General features: G+C 41.7%; 5 protein-coding genes across 6 annotated transcripts; 1 reads left to right on the forward strand and 4 right to left on the reverse strand.

Moving 5' to 3' along the window:
- Positions 1–3,079: 3,079 nt before the first annotated feature.
- Positions 3,080–5,315, reverse strand: LOC115565559 (uncharacterized). The gene is made up of 2 exons (XM_089257719.1): positions 4,541–5,315; positions 3,080–4,417 (listed from the first exon to the last, which is right to left on the reverse strand). Exons 1-2 carry the CDS (start codon positions 5,313–5,315, stop codon positions 3,603–3,605), a joined length of 1,590 nt encoding a protein of 529 aa, XP_089113845.1. The 3' UTR covers positions 3,080–3,602.
- Positions 5,316–7,081: 1,766 nt separating this feature from the next.
- Positions 7,082–8,131, reverse strand: LOC115562589 (uncharacterized). The gene has a single exon (XM_030384385.2). The coding sequence runs from the start codon at positions 7,875–7,877 to the stop codon at positions 7,179–7,181; it is 699 nt and encodes a 232-aa protein (XP_030240245.2). The 5' UTR covers positions 7,878–8,131; the 3' UTR covers positions 7,082–7,178.
- Positions 8,132–8,282: 151 nt separating this feature from the next.
- Positions 8,283–9,572, reverse strand: LOC108658530 (uncharacterized). 2 transcript variants are annotated; one of them, XM_030384391.2, is made up of 2 exons: positions 9,392–9,572; positions 8,283–9,302 (listed from the first exon to the last, which is right to left on the reverse strand). In XM_030384391.2, exon 2 carries the CDS (start codon positions 9,261–9,263, stop codon positions 8,430–8,432), a length of 834 nt encoding a protein of 277 aa, XP_030240251.1. In that variant the 5' UTR covers positions 9,264–9,302; positions 9,392–9,572; the 3' UTR covers positions 8,283–8,429. The 2 variants fall into 2 exon arrangements, with proteins under 2 accessions (XP_030240251.1, XP_030240250.1); XM_030384390.2 differs by lacking the exon at positions 9,392–9,572 and having other exon boundaries at positions 8,283–9,317.
- A 458-nt stretch (positions 9,573–10,030) lies between these two features.
- On the forward strand, positions 10,031–10,951 carry LOC149091806 (uncharacterized). Its single transcript, XM_089258192.1, has one exon. It carries the CDS (start codon positions 10,196–10,198, stop codon positions 10,907–10,909), a length of 714 nt encoding a protein of 237 aa, XP_089114318.1. The 5' UTR covers positions 10,031–10,195; the 3' UTR covers positions 10,910–10,951.
- Positions 10,952–14,449: 3,498 nt separating this feature from the next.
- LOC115562588 (uncharacterized) lies at positions 14,450–18,546 on the reverse strand. Its single transcript, XM_030384383.2, has 7 exons — positions 17,139–18,546; positions 16,564–17,009; positions 15,895–16,226; positions 15,236–15,833; positions 14,901–15,173; positions 14,660–14,809; positions 14,450–14,599 (listed from the first exon to the last, which is right to left on the reverse strand). Exons 1-7 carry the CDS (start codon positions 18,442–18,444, stop codon positions 14,498–14,500), a joined length of 3,207 nt encoding a protein of 1,068 aa, XP_030240243.1. The 5' UTR covers positions 18,445–18,546; the 3' UTR covers positions 14,450–14,497.
- Positions 18,547–20,339: the final 1,793 nt, after the last annotated feature.

A 20,339-nucleotide genomic window follows, 5' to 3' on the forward strand; every position in this document is an offset into this window, starting at 1 on the left:
TTTCATTTTTGCATTTCACTTTTTCACTTTTGCCACTTGGGCTGCGTAGCAAATTTTTAAAGCGTGCGCCCATTTATCATTATGCAAATTGTTAATTAATTTTATAGAAACATATATACATAGATTTTCATAGATGTAGAGAAAAAATTAATTACGCATAATGTGGGCGCTTTATGCATTGCAAATAATTACGACGCGCTGCAAAGTCGCTGCACTGGCTGAAAATATTTATGCAAATTGTAATTTGTTAATCAACTGCATTTTGAGTAAATTGAAAAGCGGAAACAAAAAACTTATCGCACTGCATATACGGTTTAGAATTAAAGTTCTTTATATATACACACACATATACATACACATAGATGACATGGCAAGCTGGCCTTATCACACGCTGTGAACGGTAAATTGAAAATTGCATAATAATAATTTCCCATGGCTGATAATAAGGCGTGTAATATTATATTTACAAAATGAATAACAAATCGCTTAAGCGCATTTAAATCCATTTTATATTTGTGATAAATTGCCAACTAAAATATATACAGCTAAAAATAACCAAGAGACTGTGCTGTAGGGCATTGCCGACTGCACAATACTCATGGTCGGAAAAATCGTAATGTTAATATAGGAGAGTTAAGAAGAAAACTGCGCTGAGTTGATTTTCATTATTTATTGAACCAAGCTACTGAGCGAATATTTCTTAGTTTAAAGTCAGATAGTTAACATAGAAAATACAGGGTATTTTTCATAATATAAATATGTGTAGAAATAGATTTTGTTTCTGCTTAATTATATTTCCATTATAACTAATATGAATGAAGGATGTTATCTTGTATCAATACGTGTTGTAGCTAATGCTAAATTAACTGGAGTTATTGATAAAAATGTGGAGAATTTATATTCATTGCATTTCATTTGTTGCTGATTAGCACGAAACAACGATTTGATGGCTTGGACATTTGTCAGCCTTTGGTTGCACTGGCTAAAGGCAAACAAGTGGCTAAAGTCTTAAGAGCAAGTCAAATAAACCTGGTTAAGCTTCGCCTGAGCAGAAACAGGAATAAACAGAGAGATAGAAGCGTGGATAAAGTTGTTAGCCATAAATTAAGATAATATTACGCCACTTGCCGCTAAGCAAACGCCTGTCAATATTTGTGCATTGTGCATGGCCCTGCGATTTGCAAATCACATCAGGCCAACAATAAATTGGCCTCAAACTCCAAATTGAGCTAATAATAATTGCCAAAGCACATAGGCAGACAACTTCGCAAGGCTCCAGGGCACTTCTGGGCTCCGGCTTGCTTGCTTATCGAGTTTTCTCTCCAAATTTATGTTTTCATTTAAGGTCAATAAAGCCATACACAAACACACACACACACATACACACCAACTTTGTGCATTATTTACTGATACACAAGCCAAAGGCGAAAATGTGCCACAAAATGTTTGCTCGGCCGGGTATTAATTCAATTTTATTACGCATACGCAACGTGCGACGCACAGAATGACATCAAGCAAATACAAGACGCACAAGAGTGCACTTGCATTCACTTGCCTACCTTTTTGGCTCAGTGTGTGTGCCTGCAATGCAGCAGCTTGAATTGTTCAGCCGCCACCCACCGCCCACCTGCAATCGAAACACGCCCACTTCTCCTGCTGCTGCAGCAATTAATTAGCGTATTGCTTCGATTGCTTGGCCTATTAGATATGCACTTCAGTTGACTCTTACACAACAATCTCGCGAGACTAAGATACATTTTCTAAAGTAATAATATCTCAAATTAGTGTCCATTAAGAGCAGAGTTCACTTGAATAGGCAAATTAATAATTATCTATAATTAGAGAATTGCTACATTTTATATTAAATATTATTACAAATTACTAAATTTATCAACAGTTGAGTTTAGTTATCACTCAAGTCTTAGTATCAATTTCATTTATTGCTACTACATATGAGTTATCAGTATAGCTCACATTCCATTCGACAAAGCTTTAAGTTTCTAAATCATTTTAGCTCTATTGAGTTTTTTCATATTTAATCGAACTCATTTTTTGGAGTACACAGCATGGAGTGAAGCTCTTTGAAAGAGTTCACTTATTTTGGATTTTTAATATTTTAGGGCCGTGGCCTGGCCAGGCAAGGCTGGGCTGACTGAGCTTTGTGCAATTGCTTTTCCCGGATATTGTTGTTAGTTTTTACTTTAGAGTTTGCATTTGGCGTTTTTGTTTGCACTTTGTGGTTCTTTTGTTTTTCTGCACGGCCTGCATTCAGATTGCTTTCGTTGTTATTATCCGTGTTGCTGTTGTTATTGTTGATGATGCTTGGCTGCTGTTGCTGCTGCTGTTGCTGCCGTGTCCTATTTGTATCCTGTCGGCTGTGGCACCTCGCACACATTTATGTCTATTGGCGCGCGTCCATTTCCATTTCATTTCCGTTATTGCAAAACTTTTCGTATTAAATATATTTTTCTCTGTTTTGTTTCGCATGCCGCGCTCGCTGCGATTGTTTCATTTCGATTGTTGTTGCTGTCGCTATTGTTGTTGTTGTTGTTGTTGGTTTTTGCACTTTTGCAAAGTTGTTTGTTGCTATTATTTCTGGTGCTTTATGCTCCCGTTGCCATTATTGCAGTTGTTTCCTTTATTGCTCTAGCAAGCATTTGCATTTGCATATAAATATATTAAATATCTATATTTATATAGAGAGAGTTATATAGAGATATATTTACCTGTATTATGCAACTTCTCTGACATACTTAAGAGCAGCTAAAGAGCTGAACATTTCATCTGAATTGACATGCAATTTGTTTTAATTGCCACAAGCCCAGCGCGCGCCATTCACTAAGGCAGCCCGTCCAACAAATTTTACCCTGATTAGCCAGCCAACAATTGTTGTTGTTGTTGTTGCTGCTGTTGCTGTAATTAGCATGTTGCACTGCCATAAATAAAATTAGCCACAATGTTACAAACAACATGGCCAAACTACAGTTAAGCTTCGTTAACAGAGATGCAATACACTCGCGGGCAAATTTTTGTGTCAGATTCATCATCATAAAGAAATAATTCGATTATAATACAAAAATTTAGCTTGAATTTTGCTGGTAATATTTATTTTCTTAGGTTTTCCTAAACATGGCTTTTCATCGATTAAATCTTACTAGCGACAGCAGATTTAATTTTGTCAGAGTTATTCGAAATATTGATAGAAAGAAGGCACGAACTCATGTAGCTATATTCATTATAGAGTTGCTTTGCAAGCTTAACAAAAAGATTGAATTTTTTTTCAACGGTTTTTCGTGCGCAAATTAAACAAATGTTTTCGCATATTTTATGGTCCAGCGCAGTGTGCAAACTGCACGATTCGCAGCCGACCGCAGAATTTTGCGCATTTAAATGAATGATACGAAATGTCAGCAAAATGCTCAACCGCGAATCGCAAAATTTTTCGTGTTGTTTTTGGATATTTGTTTCAGTCTTCAATATCAATATATATATATATATAATTTTTTTTTTTTTTTTCGTTTTTTGCTTGCTTAAACTCAGAGGTTTATGGTTGGGGCAGAAATGGGGAATGGAAAAACGCTATAGTTGTATGCTGGCTGGACTTAGGAAAGAACTGCATCCTTGAACCAGAGGGACATGCGATCATCACGGAAACGCTTGAGTGGCTCATTCAGAGTGTACATGCGCACCAGGGAGTGAAAGCGATTGTGCTTGAACTCATTGCCGGCTCTGAGGCGATCGCTGAGCAGCGCCGCCTTCTCGCCCAGCTCCTTTGAAGTTGTCATCGACATTTGCAGCTCTTTCTTCACGTAGTCGGCCACCTGTCTTATCGAGGCTCTGCTTCCGTCAAAGTGTATTGGATTTTCGGTCTCATCTTTCCCTTTGGACTTTACGGATATATTATCGCCGCCACGGGACACATTATCCGCACCGTCCTCTTTAGACTTGGACTTCACCGAAGCACGCGATTTGTTATCCTCATTGTTTTCCTTTGCTTTGGATATGGTAGATATACGGGATATATTATCTTCAGTATTGGATCTCTCTTTAGTCTTGGATCTGGCAGAGGCACGGGATATATTATCAGCATTGGGATCATTGACTTTGGATCTAACTGAAGCACGGGATATATTATCGGCATTGGGATCATTGACTTTGGATCTGGCAGAGGCACGGGATATGTTATCAGCATTGGGATCATTGACTTTGGATCTAACTGAAGCACGGGATATATTATCGGCATTGGGATCATTGACTTTGGATCTGGCAGAGGCACGGGATATGTTATCAGCATTGGGATCATTGACTTTGGATCTAACTGAAGCACGGGATATATTATCAGCATTGGGATCATTGACTTTGGATCTAACTGAAGCCCGGGATACATTATCCGCATCACGATCAGCCGCCTTGCCCTGTCTCCTAACGGATAAATTTCGTATTTTGTGTGCGTTAGCTCTCGACTTGGCTGACACGCGTGATACATTATCCTCGTCGTAGACGTTGGCCCGTCTCACGGAAACACGCGATATCATATCAGTATCCCGAGCCCGCGGGATATTATCTGCTTGATGTTCTCTGGCTCTAGATCCTGCCGAAACACGAGAGATGTTGTCCGCTCTTGCCTTGCCCGAGGCGAAGGAATCGCTCTCAGCTCTAAAGCTACTTTGAACGGATCTGTCGTCCTGATGCTGGCCCCCGGCACCCGATCGTTGGTATCCTTGGGAGGCATTGTCTGCCCCGTTGCTTTGCCTCGATGTATTGAGATTGGGCTTAGCCGTCAGTGTGATGTTCGATTCGGTGCGAGCGTGCGAGGATACGCTCTCATTATCCTCGTGTTGGCCAGCCTTCGACTTGGCTCTACTCTTCCTCGATGGGGCTACCGATGGCTCGATATCTAGAACGGACACGCTGCTGACTTGCGAGGCCGCAGCGCCTTTTCGAACAGGCATTATGACGGTCATCGAGTTTCCGCCACGCCCCTTCTCTGACAGGTCCACCCTGGACTGGCGGCCGGCGTTAATGCGTCCGTCGTTAGTAGCGAAATTTTTGGCCGCCGCCATCTCCTCATTGATGGCCTTCGATATGGAAACTTCGCCCCTCTGCGATTTTGTTGCCTTAACATCACAGGACCTAGCGAGCGAGTCCTGCGAGACAGATCTGTTGATATGCTGCTTTGGCGGCGGCCAGGTCGCATACACTGGCTCCGGATAGGTTGTACTCCTGGGCATCTTATAATCATAGCGCTGGCCCTGGCTCTCGGGCGGCCCCACGCTGAACGGATTGAAGAGTATGCCCTCGTCATCCACAAACATGTTGGCAATGTGCTTGATAAACTGTTCTAGATGTGTTAAATAATCTCGCTTTGATTTTAATACAGGCTTACCTACAGTCTATTTGTTAAAATATTGAGTTCAGGAGCCCTGTGCAGATCTCCTGCAATGTGTTTCGAATACCAAAAATGTTCAATTCTGTATTAGCTATGCGTTAGCGCATTTTATTTTTTCTGGGACAAGACAAAATGTCTACACGATTAGAAATTTTTCAGAGAACTAAATGAAAGGAGTTTCGAATCAATTCGAATTAAATGTGTTCTAAATAAACCGATCTGTCTTAGTAGTCTGAGCTGCATTCTTCAAAATGTTGTGCAAACACTGCCCTGAATATACCCTGTAAAATATTGTTTAATATATTTATTTAATTTTCTTTTTTGTGAGTCGTTGAGATGGGAAGCAAGAACGAAACTTCTGCAAATAACAAAGACACGTAATTCATTTGAAACCTATAAACAAAACTAAAATTAAAAAAATTACATATCCTTTCAAATTGTCCTAAATCCTCAGTTTGATTTAATTTAATTGATTTATTTATTTTTATTTTTATTTATTTTTATACCCTGAACCCATTGAAAATGGGAAATCAGGGTATAATGGTTTTGTTAAAATGTATGTAACAGGCAGAAGGAGGCGTGGCAGACCCCACAAAATATATATATTCTTGATCAGCACGACGAGCTGAGTCGATTTGGCCCTGTCCGTCTGTCTGTCTGTCCGTCCGTCCGTCCGTCCGTCCGTCCGTCCGTCCGTCCGTCTGTCCGTATGTATGAACGCGTCGATCTCAGAAGATATAAGAGCTAGAGACTTCAACTTTTTTTTTAAATGTCCGTATATATCGCGCGCATATCGAGTTTATCACTAAAAAACGATAACTCATTCCGACACTTTTTTATCGATAAAAAACCTTATCGAAGATCACTTAAAAAATTATATCTCCTACATCTTTCAAGCTAGAGTCTCCAAATTTAAAATGTATATTAAGATGAATTTTATACAATTTCGATTTTTGTTAAAATTTACCCCCCACCCCTAAATTCACCCCCTCACCCTCATCTTTGTAGAAGTCGTATATCAAATACTAGAGACTTGTGCTTCGGTATACATACATTTATACATCATGATTACGTTCTGAAAGTTTCATTACGATCGTACGTCTAGAAATTAAATTATTCCACAAATAAGTTCTCATAATATCGCCAACACTGCAGCGCAACCCAAGCGCAATCGCCTGTATATGCGTGTGTTTGTGTGTGTGCGTGTGTTTGTTTGTATGCGTGTGTGTGTGTGTGCGTGTATATGTGCGAATTATTATTGAAATATCAGTTGCTCGAAGGGTTCAGGGGATCTCGTAGTCGAGCAGTCTCGACTAGAGCTTTCTTACTTGTTAATTATTAATTTTATTTAGGCTTCAGATTATGGGTTAATGATCAAATAAACTCCTACGACGCTGTTTAAATGTAGTTAACGGACAGATCGGTATACGGACTTGGTTAAATCAATTAGGTTTGTTTCAGTAAAGAATATATACATATATTCTTTTCCCTCACATTCAGCAACTCTATATACCTTACACAAGGAATCAATGACTTTTCATACCCTTGCACAGAATCTCTAGCGAATGAGTAACATACTGATTGGTCAGCAAAGACAACAGAAGTTCACACTCAAACAAATAGAATGCGACTTTTTTTTTTTTTTAGTTTATTATGATTAAAATCTGGAGTAAATCATTCAGCGTTTGCTCTTTGGCACTTTGGAATGCAGAATTTGTGTATGTATATGTGTATAGCATATATCCTATTAAAAACTTGTAGACACACGACTCGGCGCTTGTTGTTGTGCTCAGTCGTAATTCGCTTTCAGGCGCTTGGTCAGTTCAGCCGCCTTGTCAAAGAGAGTTTTAGATATCCTTAATGTTTCTCTAAGATCCTTTCGAAGGGACTCGGCCACTTTCTTCAGCGATGGCGTTACCCGGTTGAGTGTGTGCGATGTCCTCGACTCGCGGGACTCTTTAACCTTTAGCGTGGATCGAGATCGGGCATTGGATGTCAGTTCAGGCTGGAAACTCGATCGGCTCTCCTGAGACCTCTGCGAAGCACTCACATAGCTCGCATGGCCTCCGGCATGCTCACGCCTGCTGGTGCGTGAGGACGAATGCTTGGGTTCACTTCTGTGCTGGTCGGCCGATGTGGTTTTCGATCGAACGGATGCACGTGAACTCTTCGGCCTGCCTCCTATGTGATAGTGTGATCCCTCAGGTATTTGCCGTTTGGAAGCGCTCATCTCCTTGTTGATCGCCTGCGAAACCGCGACTTTGCCCAGTTTCGATTCGGTTCTGCGGAGAGCGTCGGCGCTCGACTTGGTCAGGGTGGCCTGTGATACGGATCTGTTGGTGTGCTCCTTCGGCTTCGGCCAGGTGGCGTGGACAGGTGGCGGATAGGTTGGGGTGTCGGGTGCCGTGTAGTTATACGCCGCTTTGGTGTCGATTGGACCGATATTGAAGGGATCGAACGGTATATAGTCCTCGTCCATTAGATACATTTTGGCTAGCTTAAAAATAATTTCCTTTTGCTATGGATACTATTCTACGAAATTAATCGACTTTCGCACATTTACAATGAATCCAGGACAAAATGCTGGAGCACAAGCCCGTTTTCTGCGTGTTATCTAGCCAAAATTTAATTTATTTTGTGTTTATATATTAGTGCATTTTTATCGAGCCGGAATTCGATAAGTTGAGTTTACACTACTATTCCACTGAAAATTTAAAATAAACTGAATGGAAAGTAGAAAATGAGAAACGACTGTGAGAGTCGAAACGACAAATTCCTCATGGCATGCTGAGCAGAAAAATCAAATGAACTGTACTCGACATTAGGCAGATTTTTAACTGAAAGGAAATACCTTCCATTCTATCAAAACTAAGTTAATTCAATATAAATACAATTCAGGTTTTTCTATTATTTGGAATTTTTATTTTTATTGGCAAGTCCAGCAAATAGACTTGCCCAAGATTTTCATAGATATCTTAATTATAAATACAGCTCAGATCAGTCAGTTAGGCATTCGTCAGAGTAGAGTGCTTCAGTGAGACTATGTGATGTTGTTGTAGGCCTCGAGGCGATTGCATAGCTTCGTCGCCTTCAGGATCAGCGCCTCTGCTGTCTTTATGGACTGAGTCAGCTCCTTCCTGATAGAAGCAAGGACAACCTTTAGCACGGGTTGGGCATTGCCAATGTCTGATGTGCTGCCCTTCACATAGAGATTCATGTGAGCAGGAAACTGGCGGACAATCTTTCGCACCTTGCGATGACTCCTTATGGAGACTTGGCTTCTTGTGGCCGACCTTAAAATGTGGCACGAGACGACCGACTCTGCGGTCCTTATGGACTCCTCTAGCTGCTTCCTAATCGAAATAACGACTGCTCTCAGCATAGCCGATCGTTTCGGAGTTCTGCGCGAGGGTAGATGAGATCCTAGAAAGCCTAGAGAGCCTGAGTGATCTGAAGGCTTAGCCTCCACGTTCGATTCACTTTGCTCGAGGACAGGGGAATTTGTTTCCGCATGAATATCTGTTGCAGACCCTATTGTATGATAGGAGGACTCCTCCTTTAAAGTCGATTCCATGAGCTCGAGATCAGCGGAATTCATTTCCGCGTGATTCATTCCTATAGAAACTTGGCCTCTTCTCGTAGTCCTTGATGCGCAGCCCGAAGGCTGTTCCTCTACATTCCATTCTTCTGGTCGCTGACCGCCCTCTGCAGCTTGTATCGAATTCAATTCGACTAACTGTGCATATAGGTCATTATGCTGATCCCTCAAGATCTCTCTAGTTCTCATCGATGTGGCCGAGCCCCTTGGCGCGTCCAGCCTGCCGCCCGCCGATGCCCGTCGCCTGAGCACCGTACTCTTTTTGCGGGAGCTCATTTCCGAGGTAGCGCGAATATCGAACGAATTGAAGAGTACCTTGTTACCGATCATATTAAGAGAAGAACATAAACTTTATTAAAACTCAAAGTTAGTCTACGCTAAATATTAGCACGCTGTGCACTTACAGTTTAATCCAGGGAAACAGTCACACTCACGATTTATCTCTGAAAAGTATGGGCAAATAATATATCTAAACAACTAAATTTTGATTGAATTTCATAGCCCTGGATTTTTATTGTGTTCCGTGCCAAAGTCAAAAGCGAACTGAATTCCATTTCTGTCAAAATGTTCCACTCCAAAGGTTGAATGTGAGTATTAACGCATTTTGCATGGAATACTGTGTAAGTCATGTGAGCATACATTTATATGGAATGATTATGTGTGCCAGTGTAAGCTCTTTGGCATTAGACAAGCGAAAAATACAATTCAATTCATTAGACTAAACGCCTTGTTGAGGCGCCTACGCCCTTTTGTAAGAGCCATTGGCGCGTCAGCCGACTCCTCCTTGGGAATATTTTAATTAAAAAAGCCAAAACACCGACATTTGAGCCGCACATATTGTAATCAATGTTGCCAAGTCTTCGAATGTACGTGCTGATAAGGCAGATGCCAGACAAAAGGCAGCCACTGTCTCTGGCTGGCAGGAGGCTCTTGACAATTTACTTGCTGCCTGGGACAAATTAATGAGTGCCTCGTGTGTGTGGGTGTAACTCTTTTGTTGTTTCATCTCCGTCAAGTTGATATGTATGTATATGTAATAGGCATTGCAATTAACTTCGGCACATTGTTTTGAAAGATATTCAGGGCAAACGAATGCCAGTTGAAAAATATTCATCAAGCTATTGCCACATGCAGGCTTTTATTTTATTTAGATGCTAAATCAGTTGGTGTAATTACAAATTCGGCATTAACTTCGAAAACCTGAAACAATGGCTAAGTACCAGAGACCTAATCCAACGAGCTCATTTCAGCAAGCATCGGGCGACTGCATTGGCACCGGTATCTACGGCAATGGACTGGTCTTTGATAATCAAAGATATCCTTTCCAGGTGGATAGGATGTCAATGCAATCGCCAGCAGTTAGCGTCTCACAATACAAGTCCCAGCCGGACTTGCCCCGGCACACCATCTCCCGGGCAGCAATACGGCGAGAACGGCGGATGCCACAGGCCCCAGCAGCTCAGGCGCCACAAGCCATGCCCCGCTTCGCGTCCCAGTCCCAGTCCCCGTATATGCACCAGAAACGGCAGCAGCAACAGCAGCAGCAGACGCCAATGCGACAAGAGCAACAGCAGCAGCAGCAGCAGCAACAACAGGAACAGCAACAGCAACAGGAACAGCAGCAGCAACAACAGCTACAGCTGCAGCAGCAGCTTCTACAGTTCCAGCAGCAGCAGCAGCGACAGCAGCAGCTACAGCAGCAGCTACAACAACAACAACAAGAAATGTACCGCAGCTGGTGCAGCAACACACAAGCTTTTCCCAACAATCCATTGTCGCAAGTCTATAATTACGGAGCGAATCCACTCAGCTCAAGTTTTTGGCCTGGATACACTATGATCACATCCCCAGATTCGAGTATACCTTTCGCCTTCGGCTTAGGTCCCACAGATGTTAATGAAATCAGTAATACCATTCTTTAAGTTAAATATATTTATGCGGTGCTTTCGGTCTACTTAACTAAATGAGTTTTACTGCAAATCCAAGACTCACCATACATCATTGCCGCAAGCCTCGACAGAAATTCGTGTAACCCTTACTTATCGTTCACACATCATCCTCACAGCAGGATTCGGGCGTGCGATGGCTGAGCGAGCGCCATTTAGTGGTGAATTTCCGTCTTAGTTGCCAACGAATGCCATACGTGACATTTTTCAAATTCTGTTTTTAGCATTCCTTAATCGAGCCACATACATACATATATACACTTATATATATATTGATGTGTGTGTGTGGAAATGGAAATGGCATGATATCTGAATACGGGACAGCCACCTTCTAGTGGTTTTTGCTGTGGCTACGTGTGCCAGTGTCTGTCTCTGACGTTTTCTCATTTATAGATTTTTCTAATTATTTTCCCTCTGCGCAGTTATTTTTAATATTCGTTGAGCATTTTGCAAACAATTAAAAGACTTTTACCTCTCATTTCGCCTTTGAAGTCTAGGCAAAAACAAATTCAATAAACCAGGAAATCCCATTCCTAATTGAATTCAATTATTTTTATTGTCAACTCTGAACGGAAGAGAAAATTTACAATCCAATTAAATTCAAATTAAGGTGCAATAAACTATTATTTAAACTAATCAATACACACATATACAAAAGGAATTAAAAATAGAAAATAAAAATTTAGAAATATTTTAGCAATATATGTATAAACATTTTATATTTGAGGCAATATAAATTTTTAAATTTCATCAATTTATAAATTAAAATATAATTCTTTTTATTAATATATAAAATTAAAACAAAAAATATGAAAAAAAATATATTTAATTATTAAATACTTGCGTGTGATTAACTAAAAATAGAAAAATATATTTAAAGAATAAATTAAGCGAAATCTTTTCGGCTCCGACAAACGTTTTGCACTTGCATACAGAAATCAATTAAAACTTTGGCCCCAACTCATTTAAATAAATAAACCAAGCTGAGCATAGCAGATTATCTAATAATTAATAGCATACGCCCGATGTCTTCGGCTTATTCAGCTTCTTGTGTCACAGCAATGTCTAATGCTGTCAAGTGCTCCACTTAAAAGGACTCAAAGCGAAAGTTGAAAGAGCGGCTCAAACGCTGCTGCGGCGCACAGGCGACGCAACTTTGTCTAATGATGATCCCTAAAGTCAACTTGCTAAAGTAACAAGAGCTCACAAACACGCGCATACATAAGCATAAGCACATGCACGCATAAGCACACACACACACACGCACACACACACATAGAGATAAGCTTATAGACACGGCTACTGCGCTGCTCATAAGCACACAATGGTATTAACGCCATAATTCGTAAGTTACAATACACACATTCACACACACACACACACACACATGCTCACACATACATATGCGCACCGCAAAAGGATTAAGTTATATTAAAGTTGTGAACGCTGCATTTTAACTAAGTTTTGCACGCTGCGGCCCTGTGGCTGAGGCAGTGGCTGCTTTTGTGCCTTTGACACTTTTGGCTTATGGTGAATGCGAAATGGCGTCAATAAGTGCGTTGCAGCCAAGCTCCAAGCTGAAGCGGCCGAAGAGCATGCCATGCAAATTTAATGCCCATACTAATAATGTTCATAATAATAGTAGGAATAATAGTAATAGTAATAATAAGAGCTCGGCACATATTTACCCGACCGACTCAAGTCCGAAATATGACAACAATTTATACACTGGCATGGAATTCCACCCGTAGCGCTGGCAGCGCCGCAGCCTCAGCTTTCGGCTCCTGCCGCACTTTCATTCGCCCGCTTTTACTTTGTGGCATAATAAATTTATAAAATTTATACAGAGTTCTTAAAATGTAGAAAGAGTATAAAGCAGAGCAGTTCATATATCGCAAGCCTTTGAAAGCCTTTGTTATTGGCAATTTTTCGGTTCAGTTAACTGCATATTGGATTAAGAGCAGCTACTTTTATTTATTTATTTCATTCATTTATTATTATTTATTTTTTATAACGCAATTTTGGTTAATTTTGCGGACAGAACATAAAATCTATATAATATGGACTCGAGTTGATAGAAGAAGAATTATAATAGAAGAGCGGTATACCGCAATGAAGCATAGTTTCTACCTTATACATACCCTATATCTCCGCTATTTTTTCTTAGTTTTCTACTCCCATAGCATTTCTTATGTCTCTCATCTGTATCTCTCCGTTTATATCTAGAAACATACACTCACACATATATTTACTACATTCTCTTTCCTGAACTACTTCCCCTATTTCCTTTAGAGTATTTGCCCTTCGACTATCAACAGAAAGTTTTCCTTTTATATACAGATTTTCTGCTGCAACCGCCGATGACCCGTGGTGGTGCATTCTGCGTGACGTTACAGGTCAAGTATTCATTTTTATACCTGTCCTTCTCTTTTCTTTATTTTCTTTTATATTCTCTCTCTCACGCACTCTCTCTTTCTCTCTCCTTTTCACGCTGCTATCTCGTTCTGACGTTATATATTTTTAACGTGTGCGCATTTTTATGGGCAAACTTTGCTGAAAGTTTTTAAATTTACAAAGCAAGAAGAAAGCAAAAAAACAAAATGCGAACGGTCAAATATGAAAAGAGCTGCACGAAAAATGAATTCAAATAAATTGCATTTCTTCTGCTGTTAGTTTTGTGTATGGCTCACTCGGTTTATAGGCACTTGGTCAAGAATTGAACGACTGCATTTAATTACTCTCGCGCCGCTGAACATTGCTTTTAATTGTTTTGCCTTTTGCATTTCACAGTTCGCCTTTCGCATTTCGCATTTTGCTTGTAATTTGCATTTTGAGCACTTTCGCCTGGAGCAGAGCTGAAATTAGTCGCAGCTCTTAAGGATTATTGCACTCGGCTGGCTCCGCAGCTGAGGCGGTCATAAAAATGTTGGCGATTTCATCTTTAAGAATCCATATAACACTTAGGATGCCCTCTTTCAAGTGTGAAGCGTGCTTTTTAACCATTTACCGACGCATGCCATGTCTAATAAAACTTATGTGTGTGTGTGTATGCTTGAAAGCCATAAACGACTCAAATACACTCTCACATAAATGCGGTCTTCAGCAGGGCTTTGCTTAACCCAGCAGAGTCAACTTGTTGAAGTGTTTACTGTTTGAGATCCCGCCGTGTTGCCATCTAAATACATAAAACACTTCCCCCAAATAAACTTTCCATTGCAAATAGCTAAACTGAGAGCAAACTCATCAAGCTTTATCTAGCTACTGAGCATAAACCAAACGCAAAGCCCGCTTCTGCCGTGTTCTCCTTTAAATATTGTTTTATGTCTTTTGAAATGAATTTAAGGAAAAGGCTTAATGCAGAGGCACGCCTGAGGCATCAACTGAAGAGTCCATACAGCTCTGAAATGTGCAAAAGAAATGAATATATGTAACATATATAATTCTGTTTTAGCAACATTTAATGTGTAAAGGCATTTGTATTCTAACTAATCAAAAAGCTTTGAGGAATTCCTTTAATATATATTTCGAAAATCATATATATATTTATATTCACAGAGGATATTCCTAAGTGGGTTGATTATCATCTTCCACCAGCAAATTAACATCGGAATACTTGATTTTATCGAGTTCAGTGTAGACTCGCTTGCACATGGTTATCTCGGGATACTGTGAGAAACTCAGTTTGCTATAATTTATAGTATATAAGTATATGCTTATATGCCATACCATTTTGGCCACTTTCCAGCAGTTTAGAGCCGTCTTATTGCGACCCAGGCGCAAGTTAATCGTCGCCAAGAAACCCCACGAATCGGGAATATAGATGTCAACCTCTGTGCTGCGCGCCAGATAGACAATGGCCTCCTCAAGGCGATTCAACTGCCGGGGATTAAATATTAAATTGAAGTTATAATAGAAATATATAATATGTAATATCTTTAATTATATAATATAACAGCACTTCACTTACATAATACAGAGTCAAACCCATACCATAGTTGGCCATGAAGTTCTTGTCCGTCTTGGCAGTGGGCACGCACAGCTCGTAGGCCTGCAGGGCGAGCTCAAAGTCCTCGCACTCGAAGCTGAGGCGGGCCAGGCGCAGATAGCTCAGGTAGAACATGGCCAACGTAGACGTGTCCTCCTTATCGATCGTGAGCAGTTCCTTGAAGAATTCGATGGCGTTTAGGTAGCGTTGGCGCGAGTACTCCACATTGCCATTGATGTGCGCTTGATAGTATTTCTGTTGGCCAACACTGAAGAAACTCTGGCAGCAATGCCTCAAGGGGCACATCCAATACTCACCATCATCAGGCCGCGCTCGCTGCTGTCTGTGGGCAGCTGGCGCACTTGGAACAGCTCGTCGATTTGACCCTGCAGCATCTTCAGCGTTGTGGTCACCAAATACGTTTCGATGGGCGGAAACTCGGCTGCGATCTGGCTGTAAACGGTCTCGGCGAACGCGTAGGCGCCCAAATTGGCGAACTTCTTGAAAACCTCGTAGAACTTGATGACATGCACGCTCTTGTCCGTCAGATCGAATTTCAGCGGCATGAATGTCTCGTAGAGCGGCCGCGGCGTCAAGGGCATAGACCTGCTGGGCACATCATAGAGATTTTCGTACCGCCAGCGCGTATACTCCATGCCCGGCAAGTAGTTCTTCTCCTTGTAGTAGCAGTGGAGCAGTATCCAACCCTCGCAGTCCAAGTTGTTGGCTGTGGCGAAGGCGCAGAGATTGGCCATCATATTGCTGTAGGCCTGTCGCGGCTTCTTTAGCTCTGCGGCTTCCGTTTCAGCCTCTAGCTCCATCTCCATGTCTGGCGGCATCTCCTCCATTTCCCTCTCCTGATCCAGCTCCGACTTTATCTCAATTTGATAGTCAATGTAGAGCTTCAGCAAGTTGCTGCATAGAAATTAAAATTATTTTCATTACTGGACTCATGTGCGAGCCTTCAAATACCCACACAAAGTATTCGCCATCCCAGTTGTACTCCATCTGGTTGAGCAAGTAGGCTTCTGCATGCTTAAAATTGAGAGTCTGCACAGAGTTGAGGAACACATAAAAATTAAACATCATTTTGCAGGTGCAGGCCGACTTCAGCTCGGCGAACAGCTGCTTGGCCAGCACACAGTCGCCCACCATGCACAGGTTGCGATGCTCGTCCAAGAGGCGACGCATGCGCTGAAGATCGCGATCCTTGTTGATCACACAGTTGCCCAGAGCCTCCCAGCCGCAGTCGTTCAGGATTCGCACAATGCGTTCCATGAGATCTTTGTGCATGTGCGTCAGCATCTCCTGGATGGACAGAGCGAAGGGATTAGAATAGAGAGAGCAAGAGAGGGAGGGCAGGGAGAAAGGCAGATAGCAACAGAGACTGCGAGATGGGGAGAGTGTGCGAGTTGGATAGACAGATAGATAAAGAGAGATAGAGAGAGAATGAGAAATTCTGACTGAAAGAGAGAGGTAGACGGTAGACAGAAGAAGAGATAGGGCTTCTTTACCCGAAACACGCTGGACTCATAATAAAATATATACAGAGAGGGGGAGATATGCTTACTCTATTTTCAGTACGATACAGATGTAGATAGAGAGATAGATAGAGAGAGAGAGAGAGAGCATTCGGCGCACTTACTCGAAACTCTATGTTCGTCTTGGTAGGCATGCGCACATTGAAGTCGTTGCCACAGATGTTGATGAGTAGATTGCTCAGATTGCCCAGGGTGCAGCAGAAGTAGTTGCGTCGCTCGTCCACGTTCGTCAGATCGTTCTTGATGATGTAGCTGATTACGTCTTTGATGAGCTCGTCGAAGCGTCGATAGAGCTCCTTCAAGACATCTCGACTATTCGTCTCCACAAGCGGATCTATTGTGAAGCAGCGACACAGCTGACCCGCCTTCAGCTTGCTCTCATTATAGGTATCCAGCGACGCATTGCGCGTGCTCAGCGTTTGGAAGAAGCACAGCTTCATGATGGCAAACATGGGCAGGGAAGGGGCATCCACATTAGTCATTCGAAATGTTTTCCTAGTGCTACGCCTTTCCGCCGAATTGAGCACAGAGGCGAACCGGCAGGCGTTCACTGGGGATGGTTTAAGGAGATTTAAATACATAAAACAAAAAATACCCACTTTACTTCGTATTGTTAAATATAATATGATGCTCAGCTGGCATCAAGTACATCTGGTTTATCAAACAATTGCTTACATACCATCTGGGTATCCAAAGATGCTTAGGTTTATGACGCCCTCATACAAGACCTTGGATGGATCTGTATCGTAGAGCTGAAGCAGCACCTCATAGTCATTGTTCACGACGGCTGCCTCGAGAATGTCCTGCATCTCCCCGGTGATGACATAACGATGCATCGAGTTGCTGACCAGCGCGCTGTCCACGAAGGGATTGATCTTTTCCAGCTGGAAGTCGACGCCTTGGGTTTTGAGCAAGCGCTCCAGTATGCGGTGAATGGGGACGCGCAAACTCGTTTCCATTTGAACACTGGCCACGCCGGGCTCCTGTTTCTTCAAGAGGTCGCGCTTAATGGTCTCCCACACAATGACGGTGGTCTGATCGCTGATGATCTGGGAGTTGAAGCTGAAGAAGTCGCACACTGGCAGCACCTCGACGGGCTCCTCGTCTTCGACTCTCAGGGAGCGTAGGGAGATGCTCATGCCCAGGTCGGCGGCTCGAGAGTGCAGCTCCTCGGGCGCATTGTAGACGGACTCGAGCGTTATGAAGACCACATTGGAGAAGTGGATGTGCTTCAGTATCGGCAGTATGGAGTACATGTGCCAGTTGCTGGTGGTGGTTATCTTCTGGGTCGTTTCCGTCTGGAGGTTCTTGGAGTACTCCGGGTAGAGCATGATCTGCACGTTGTGAATAAAGCGTTTGCGCTGGAAGAGCTGCAGCAAATCGCAGTGGCCGCGCGACACGAACTCAAGGGATTCCTCAACATATTCGCCTTCATCGTCCTCTTCCTCCACCTCGCCCTCGGCCTCGCCCTCGGCCTCAGTGTCAACGGTGTCATTGACAACAGATGCGTCCCCGCCAGCTGCATCGACCGGCTTCTTATCCGACCTGAAGAACCACGCCGAGGCTTCGCCCCGCACCGTGCTCACAGTGATCAGCTCGTCCTTGCGATGCCGCGGAATGCGCTGGTACAGCGTGACCACCAGTGGATTGTCGCTGAACGTATTCATGTCCTCCAGATTGTCCTGCATGATGCCCATCGCAAAGGCCGGTCTGTCCATCTTGAATTCATTCTCATAGATGATCGTCTCCTGAGTGTAGTGATCGCACATCTTCTGCAGCGTGTTCTTCTCGTGGTGCAGATGCAGCTCCAAGGGATACGAGACCACCGGCATGTTCACTATCTCCTCCAGCTGCAGATAGAGGAAGACCCGTTGCGGGAAGGGCTTCGCGTCGGGACGTGCTGCCACAATCGAGCGCTTGCTCCCGAGCTGCGAGCGCTTCGACTTGCGCTTTGGCTGTACTTTGGCCGATTTGCGAGACTCCATTTGTTGGCTTTGATCAAATTACTGTACGGAATAACTCCAGTTCTCACAATCTAGCAATAGCCGGGTCCTACAACTGTCAGCTCGTTTTCTATGTGTACTGTGTAACAAAAGTTTTTCAGCTTCCTCTAGAAATACTTTCTTTATAGTCAGCACTATAAATCTGTAGCGATCTGCGTAATGAAAATTAAATATTTAAGCATAACCACACCCACTTGTTCTTGGTCTTTATATTTAGATGTGTTTAGGCATTACATAAGGTCGGCTCGTATTCTCTCGCTTACACGTTGAGCACGCACTTGTCAAAAATGTAACCCCAAAACAGCAGCATCAACAGCACGTACAGCGCCAACAACAACAGCAACAACAACAGCACGAGTGCGACAATGCATTTTGGCCAAGGCCAAACCAACAGCAGCATCAGCAACACCACCAGCAGCAACAACAACAACAACCTAGACACGTACTTGAACCTTTTTGTCCAACACTCAACTCTCGACAGGTGTTTGTAGTTGTAGTTCTCATCGTTACCATACGTAAGGTATGCCAGCTATATGAAACTTGCTGTGACGCAATCGGAATTAGCTAAATTGAATGCTGAAATTATAGAACTGAAAATATAAATATAAATAATACATAATAACAATAGAAATATCCTCTTCTAAATACATATTGCAATTATATTATATATTTAATTTAAAATCTGTAAATATATTTCATCATTGTCATTTACTGTCACTAAGAGTTTAAAAACATTAAATTTCTGTCTTAAAAAAAAAAAGAAATAAATATATTTATTGTATTTTTGATTACTTTACAATATTTAAATTCATTTGTTATTTTTTATTATTATTAATTATTTATTTATTTATTATTGTAATTACATATTTTTAACTGCAATATTTAGAATTCACTTCTATTTTTATTTTATTTTATTTATAACGTTATAAGATTTTAAAATGAATTTTTAATGTATATGAAATTATTTCGTAATTTTATATATTTTTAATTTTATATATATTTAATTTATTACTTATTAATTTTATTTTATTTAATTTTGATTCATTTATGAAATACCAATATTTTATTTTAAATAATAAATAATAATAATTATCAATTTAGGTATTTATTTAATGTATATAAATTTATAAATAAAGTCCATTCAAATGTAACATACAATTTATGAATTTACATACATTTATTTTACAATTATAAATTTTTTTATTTGTTTCATTTATTTCTATTTACCATATAAACATAAATTCTATCTATTGAGTCAAGAATCTATTGGGTATATTCCCTTTATATAAATTAATTTCAACATCAGCTTAATTCGCAAGCCAATAGGGCATACTAAAGTCGTCTGAGCTTTCGGCTCCTAAGGCTGTTTGTTTTTGTATGTTTTGTTTGCCAGGTGGCGAGTGCTCTAAAATCCGCTTTGACAGCTCGCCTGTCAGCTGAGCCCAACCAAAACGGTCGCCTGTGGTGCGGTATGTATGCAAGTGTGTGTGTATGTGTGTGTGTGTGTGTGTGTGTGGGCGTGTTTGTAGGTGTGTCTGTGTGTGTGTTTGCTGTTTGGCTGGTTGTTTACTATTTTGTTGGAACTCCAAGCAACATATGCTAATGACTCTGCAGCCCGTGTTGGAGCCGTCACAGTTGGGAGCCTGGGGTACTGTAGCAGGCCACTCAGCTGGAGGCTTTCAGCTAGTTTAAGGCCAACTGGGCAGCTACAGCACACACCCACATACACACACATTGGCTTCATCAAAATGAAATTTGCTGGCAAACACATAACGTAAAAGTACTTGGCAGGTACGCATCGAGCTCAAAGGCTTTAAAATGCGCTTTTAGTTGCAGCCCTCGCTTAATGTGGCTCGTATGCAAATCAATGCTTTGCC

This window comes from Drosophila navojoa, chromosome 3, assembly GCF_054131105.1.
Source record: "Drosophila navojoa isolate 15081-1374.11 chromosome 3, UAZ_NAV_1.0, whole genome shotgun sequence".
NCBI lineage: Eukaryota > Metazoa > Arthropoda > Insecta > Diptera > Drosophilidae > Drosophila > Drosophila navojoa.

Bases quoted from the DNA above. Each gene is read 5' to 3' on its own strand.
- LOC115565559 (XM_089257719.1), bottom strand. From the start codon at position 5,315: ATGTTTGTGGATGACGAGGGCATACTCTTCAATCCGTTCAGCGTGGGG. The intron at 4,418-4,540 runs CTGATATGATAT...CCGTTAGGAGAC, and splicing joins TATCCCGCGGGCTCGGGATA to AGGGCAAGGCGGCTGATCGT.
- LOC115562589 (XM_030384385.2), bottom strand. From the start codon at position 7,877: ATGTATCTAATGGACGAGGACTATATACCGTTCGATCCCTTCAATATC.
- LOC108658530 (XM_030384390.2), bottom strand. From the start codon at position 9,317: ATGATCGGTAACAAGGTACTCTTCAATTCGTTCGATATTCGCGCTACC.
- LOC149091806 (XM_089258192.1), top strand. From the start codon at position 10,196: ATGGCTAAGTACCAGAGACCTAATCCAACGAGCTCATTTCAGCAAGCA.
- LOC115562588 (XM_030384383.2), bottom strand. From the start codon at position 18,444: ATGGAGTCTCGCAAATCGGCCAAAGTACAGCCAAAGCGCAAGTCGAAG. The intron at 15,174-15,235 runs GTGAGTATTGGA...GTTGGCCAACAG, and splicing joins GCGAGCGCGGCCTGATGATG to AAATACTATCAAGCGCACAT. The intron at 14,810-14,900 runs GTAAGTGAAGTG...AATCCCCGGCAG, and splicing joins TGGGTTTGACTCTGTATTAT to TTGAATCGCCTTGAGGAGGC.